The following is a 7,082-nucleotide window of genomic DNA, read 5'->3' as shown; positions in this document are numbered from 1 at the left end:
GGTTTAAAAGGAGATGGACGACCTCTTAATCCTCACTGTTTCCAAGTCCACGGTCGATTCCACCTTTAATTCAGCTAATATGTATTCTCAATGTAGTATCGATCCTTCTTTGCATAATTCGTCTTAATGTCAATCATCCATCTTCTGAAAGAACGGCATTAACAAGCAAGCCTACATCACCGTGGCACCGAGAACAAATGATGGAAGGACTACTCCTAGAGTCCAGTACGAGTTGGTGCCTAGGTAAATGTCAGGATCTGCACACTGCCAAAGAAAGAAAAGGACCAAAGTCCAGGCAGACAGGTGGCCCAGCTCTCTAAATAATGGAGTCTTCTTTAGCTTTTCTTTTGGGAGAGTTTTGTTGCCCCTGCACAAGCATCATCACCAAAGATATCAATTGTCCATGTCAACAGACGATGCACAGGAAAAGTTTTGGCATCTTGGCCACAAGATGACAGAAGGATGAGAAGATGCTGGCATCTTCTAAAGGGCTGCTCGGCAATGGAGCCCATCCTCACGTCAAGCATATGGAAGCAGTCAAATGATGGCCAACACCAAAAAGACTCTTATAACGAGTTCTTGAAATACATCAAAGCATTATAATGCAAGATCGACAGGCAAACTCTCATACTTAATGGATAAGAAAAGAACATTGAGAAGCTGTAGTTGTTTATGATGCAGAAACCAGCCGAGTTCTCAGAACCCATCTGCAGTCTCTCCTCACAAAGCAGCATGTAGTACTCCTATCTGACCAAAAGAACCATTGGCTTCAATCATAAAATTGCGAGAGCTTGTTTATTCCTCTTCTCCATTAGGTTTCTGAATGTGAGAGTTCACCATGGCCAGCTCAAGATTTCATCAGTGGTCCAAAACTTACGAAGCTTCTAACTACCCTATACATCTGAAGGTTTGTCCGCCATATCATTGCCATCACTGATATGTCCTGAGCCAAGAGTCATCTTTCCGCATGACCCGATAACTGATGATAAGCCTTTGAGACTGCTACTTCCTTCACTGAAGTTTGTAGATCTCCTTGATCTCCTAAGCTTGGAGATGGTGTCCTTGTCTCCCTCATCTTTAACCCTGTTCTTTGCAATGACCAGTCGAGATATGCTGCTGCGGCAGAAAGGGCAGGTTGGTGAAGATGAGCACAAACTCATGGAACTCGGCTTATTGTGGCAGCAGAGTGCTAGCATGCAATGAGCACACATCTGGTGCCCACAGTCTTGGACCTTAATAGTACAGACTTGGTCGAAGCAGATATAGCAGAGCTCACTATCACTCTCCTGCAAAAATGTATTTTTCTTTATGAATTCAAGAACAAATTCATACAGCCAGGAAGCCAGTGAATATTTATCCCAAAATAAATCATTAAACAACAATAAACAGGCCTATTGAGGCCAAATGCCTTTTCAATGGGGAAAACGAAATTGTTATTTTGCAAATGCTAATGTGAGGTCCATCATAAAAAAGGTTAGTAAACTTCAGAGGAGTAAAGGATATTAGATAGAGGAATCATGCTGCACTTGGCTTAACTGGGGACATGTACATGTATGCCTAAATGAGTGGTCAAACTATTGTACATATATGAAGTTCTCATCGCAAAAGACAGACATAGCCATTACAAGCATTGCAGATTCAGCTAGGAGGTGCAACATAATGCCAACACCATGTGGCATCTATCAGCATTGCATGCCTGAAGTAGTGAAAATGCATATTTGTTTGCTACAACTTCTCAGCTTGAGGAACATTAGAATTATAGTTCTTGAAGAGCCTACCTTTTTCACCAATATTTGCTTTGTGTGAATGATAATCCCTGATGATGTAATTTCTAAAAGTGACTTTGTTAGCCTTACATCTGTTCGCAAGAAAGGTTAGACACCATTATGATCCTATGTCCATTGTTGTTGTTGCGAGTGTAATTAATAGAGAGGGAGTTCTGATATTCTTTAGAAACCGATAAACTACAAGCAGGAACAGTGGAATACCTCAGGTGTATCATCATCAGTTGATTCATCTGAATGAGTGGGAGATGGCAAGGAATATGCAATCCCCTTCAAGATTTTCTTCTCTCTTTTCCTGTTAGCCACCACCAAAGCTGCCTCTAATAGAGCCTTTGCATCTGGATCAAGTTCACTTATGAACTTCAATGGAGAAGGCCACACCAGAGGTTCCGCCGCTGATGGATTCAGTAAAGCTGCACATGCTCCATGGTTTCGCTTGTGTGCAACAGCATATGGTATTCTCCTGCAGTACCATCAGGGAAGCAAGCCGTCTTCACAAGTTATAATTCATAAGACAATTTCGGAAGATTGTGCTAGTTGACTGTTTGAATTTAGCGAGACAAAAGCTAAAAGGTATTAGACTTTGGAATTTTAGTTTTGCTACCACCACTCAGAACGAAAAAATTGAAGTCAGTAAAGAAGAGAAAAAATTGGGGGAAAAGTCTAAAGGCATGCCAAATTTCCTTTAGGAGAAAAGCCAACAGAATAAACCAACATTAGTGTAGCGTGTTTGACTTAAGCTAAGCCCAAAAATGAAAGATCAGGAGCAAAAGGGACAAACAAAGCATTTTCACCCTGATGAATCTCTCTGAAGCCTATTAGCTCCCCAGGCAAGCAATTCACGAACACAATCCAAACTTCCACCCCGAGCCGCCAAGTGCAAAGCTGTGCTCCCAGGGCAACTGCAATAGGGAACCTGTTACGCTCATAGCTACAGTATCAACATTCAGACTTCACACCAATTATACAAGTCCGTATAATTCGAGAGGGAGCAATGCAAAATCGAACATTACCAATATCCACCGGTGGTAGCAGAGACAAGAGCCCCATTGTCTAGCAAAATGTGGACACAATCAGGCTTTGTTTGCCTTGCTGCAAGGTGCAAAGGAGTGGCTCCATTGCTATCTCTCACATTCACAAAACGCCTGAATCCCCTGCAAATGAATTACAAATCGAAGCAGAGGTTTAAAAGAAAAAGAAGATTCCCAGAAAATGCAGGATCTGAAGATCTTGATCCTGCTCAGCAAGAAATAACACGATTTTACAGAAACCTACCACGAATCAGCAACAGTCGCGGATTGGGCAGCTGACAGAATCACCTGAAGACAGTCGGCATAGCCATAATAAGCAGCATGATGCAGGCAGGTCCTTCCGTTTAAAGAATCAAACGTTAAGATCTACCAAATAGAAAGAAGCAAACATCAATTTCGACATCATAACTTAGGATTTCTAACCAATGAGCCCCACGAAAAAGAAAAGAGAGCCAAAAGGCAAGAATCCTGACTCACATTTGCCCCAGCTTCAAGTAGTTTCTGCACGCAGGCGAATTTCCCATGCATCACGGCCAACATCAATGGAGTCTTTGCACGATCAAGGAAATCCCGTAAGAATAAAGACTTTTCCAACTAGATTTCTAGCATGAACAATCAAAGAGGCTGTAGATACGGAAATTTTGCATTTTTATGAACTTATCACCTGTTTATGCCGGTTCACGGTGTCAGGATTGACAGATCGATCCAAAATCATCGACAACACCTACCAACATTCACAAAAGAAACCGAGATCTGATCAATAAAACACCGACGATGGGAACCAGAGAAGGGGACAACGAGGCTTAAGGAAGCCCGGGGCGAACCTCGACGCGCCCATTGGCGGCGGCGACGTGGAGGGCGGAGAGGCCGTCGTAGATGGTGGTGCGGAAAACCAACGAGGGATCACTCCTGATGAACGATTCCACGGCCCTCAAGTCGCCACCTTGGACAGCAGCGAAGAAGTCGTGGTCATAGCCGGAACAGGCGCAGCTGATCCCCTGGCCCATCCTGCACCCCAACAGTGCGACGGGCTATGGCTTGCCGCCGGCGGATAGGAAGGGGAAGGGAAGCGGGGGGCGAGCGGAAGATGAATGTTGGCAGGCAGTGGCGACGAGTGACAGTGTCTCTTCAAGCGGATTTAAGCTTCAGCTTCCTTTCCCCTGTGCCGTGATCGCTCCCGTCACGGCCACCGGTGTGATTACCTCATCCTCGTTGTTTGAGTTGGATTTTTACGGTCGGATGGCCATCAGAAGAAACTTTTCCTTTTCCAGTACTTCAAACTTTTTCCCATATCTAAATTACAATAAATTCAAGGGCATATATGTTAAGAATTATAGGACGCGCATAAAGGGGACGATATATTACCACATATGGTGGCGTGCATTTCCATATATCGGTCGGCTGACAGGCAACAAATTGAGTATCCTATTGAAGAATGATCCATTCGAACGCGAACTAATCTGAGGAGGTGGCGCATCGTACTGATGTCCAAGTTCAGGCCAGCAAACACGAGCCCCGGTGGAGTAGCTTGGTTAGGCCATCTGCAATAGTGAATAGAGGGACAAATGACTGTGAGGTAATCAGTGAGGATGGCATTAACATCATTCATGCACATTGGCATCCATCTCAACGCAAGTTTTGAATGCGTTCTGATGTGTCTGTAAAGGTAGAAATCAATTCTCTGAGCAATACATTTTTCTAGCATGTCAGGAGTTTAATCCCCCAATACAACCCATCAAGTTTCAAGTTTAATGCTCGAGGTGTTGGGCAAATGTCGAGTGTTTTTAAACTTTAAGATAATAATTTTTAAGTGTAATCCTATCAATTTTTTTAAAAAAATAATTCCTATTTTAAAATAATTATAAATTTTAAAATCATCAAAATATAATGAATCATGAATTTAATATATATTATAATTTATATTTAATTTTTAGTAAATTGTGACTCATTAACTAAGTGGTTGAGGGATTCAATACAGAAGAGAACTATAAAAGTGGAAGGAAGAAAATTTGATGAAATTTTTTTTTTATTTTTGAAATCTTATCAGATTTTTGTATTTTGAGTTATATAGTTATCTCTTTGAAAAAGATAGAGTTTTCTTTTGTTTTCCTATACCTCACTTTTTTTCTATTCTTTTTTTTCTATCATCTTATTTCACATTATTTGACATCAAAGTTATGCTCTTAGAGTACTTTCTTTTTACAATAACTAAAAACGGATAAAGGATGATACGACAAAAGAATAATGCAACTAGATATGAAAGAGATATGGAAAACATGAATCCCTTAGAAAACTAGTTAAAAATATTACTATACGTCACGTAAAAAAACTCATGACCTTAAAGGCTGAGTTATGGTTATGCAAGTGATTGATTTGAAAACATGGATCCCTTTTACATCCAAAGAAAATATAGGAGACTCATCCATGGAAAGATTTTTTCACGTAAATAGTAACATCAAGATTGACTTGTCGGAATTTTTTTCATGTAAATGACAATATCAAGATTGAATTGCCGAAGTTCCATGGTTGACTTCAACCTCAAGAGTTTTTTGAATGGTTTAGTACTGGTGAGAAATTCTTTGAGTACAAGAAGATATCTAAAATTTAAAAAATAAAATTAATTACTACAAAACTTCGATGTTATATTTCAATATGATGAGACAAGATAGAAAAGATACACCTTCGGAAAGGAAAGATGAAGAATTCATATTATGATAATATGAAATCAGGATTCAGTGAGAATTTTTTTTCATTTGATTATGTTCAAATTCTCTTTTCATAATTTAACAATCTTAAACAATTAGCAAAAAGATCAAAACAATGGAATCTCATACTACCTTATATTAAATTTATTTATAACTCTATGGTTAATCGTTCTATAAGAACAGTTTATTTGAGATTATTTATGGTTGTATTTCATTTTCTAAATCTTGCTAAAGTATTTGAATCACCTATATCAAGTTTAAAGAAGAGGATTTCATGAAGAAGTAAAGAAAAATCTGGAAGCTAGCAACTAAGTTTATAATAAAAAGGCCAACAACGTCATGTATTATTTGGATATTTTTGAAAAAAGATGAACTTACAATAAACTCAATAAAAAGAAAATTAATCTTGAGTTTTCAACTAGGCTTACAAGATTGAACTTTATTTTAATGTTCACACTCACTCCATATTTAATATTTAAAATTTATTAGTTTATCATGTGATAATAACGATAACAACTCATGAATGAATTCTTTTTCGGAAGAATGATGTAGTACATAGTGACTCTCAAGTTATAAAAATTAAAAATATAATACACCATGAATTTAATATATATTATAATTTATGTTTTACTTTTAGTAAATTCTAACTCATTAACTAACAAATTTTTAATGTACAAGAAATCTATAACTGGGGGAAGGAATAAAACTTGATGAAACATTCTTATTTTCGAAACCTCATCAAATTTTTATATTTGAGCTATTAACTCATAATTATCTCTTTGAAAAAAGAAATCTTTTTCATTCTCTCATATCTCACCCTTTTTTCTTTTTTTTTTCATCTTGTTTCACATCAAAGATATTTGCTCGTTTTTACACCATCATGATCAAGTGCATGCCGACAGTGTTTTGCTGCAGTTTGCCTCCAACTCCAAGCAAGCGACGTAAGAATTGACAGAAGACCAGAAAGAGTGACTTGGATTGAGGGTCCATCAAGATCTTGATTTCGCGACAGTCAAGATCAAGACAGTCCGTCTTCATGAAACATGGAAAGCTGGATGATCGGTGTCTCGAGGACTTGCATCTGCAAGATGTAAAGGCGACATGTTTCTTGTTGGGAAAAATGGGTTAGGTGGTCGGTCCGTCAACAAAGTAGTAGCCTTAGAATATCATTTAATTATCGTTCATCATAATTTTGATCTGTAAGCTTATCAAATCAATAAATACTAAGCATTGCAAGGACGATCTTATTGCAAGCATCTAAACAATATGTTAAGTTACCGAATCCATCATGGAGACTCGGTCATAGATGCTCCACGTCCATTTGGAAACGAAAAGGCATTGGATCATAAGAGGAGTCCCTTTTCACCAAATTAATTGTAGTTAGGTGACAAAGCAAAGTAGCTAAACTTTAATGCAGAAAAGGCTGAGTTGGCCACACCAATATAATTATTATATGGGAAACTCCATGTAAATATCTAAAAATGGTGAATATGGACCATCAAAATGTTTTGTTGTGACGCCCACGTTTCACAAAGGGATCAATCAATTGCCAGCTCAACGAC

General features: G+C 38.6%; 1 protein-coding gene across 1 annotated transcript; it reads right to left on the bottom strand.

The window, feature by feature from the left end:
• Positions 1 to 542: 542 nt before the first annotated feature.
• On the bottom strand, positions 543 to 4,037 carry LOC103989759 (E3 ubiquitin-protein ligase XB3-like). The gene is made up of 8 exons (XM_065189309.1): positions 3,640 to 4,037; positions 3,480 to 3,539; positions 3,293 to 3,364; positions 3,060 to 3,181; positions 2,798 to 2,938; positions 2,579 to 2,686; positions 1,989 to 2,247; positions 543 to 1,286 (listed from the first exon to the last, which is right to left on the bottom strand). The coding sequence occupies exons 1-8, from the start codon at positions 3,820 to 3,822 to the stop codon at positions 894 to 896; spliced, it is 1,338 nt and encodes a 445-aa protein (XP_065045381.1). The 5' UTR covers positions 3,823 to 4,037; the 3' UTR covers positions 543 to 893.
• Between the last annotated feature and the right edge of the window lie 3,045 nt (positions 4,038 to 7,082).

Source organism: Musa acuminata, chromosome BXJ1-6, assembly GCF_036884655.1.
Source record: "Musa acuminata AAA Group cultivar baxijiao chromosome BXJ1-6, Cavendish_Baxijiao_AAA, whole genome shotgun sequence".
NCBI lineage: Eukaryota > Viridiplantae > Streptophyta > Magnoliopsida > Zingiberales > Musaceae > Musa > Musa acuminata.
Note: the sequence above shows the minus strand (reverse complement) of the source record. Positions and strands in the feature narration are given on the sequence as shown.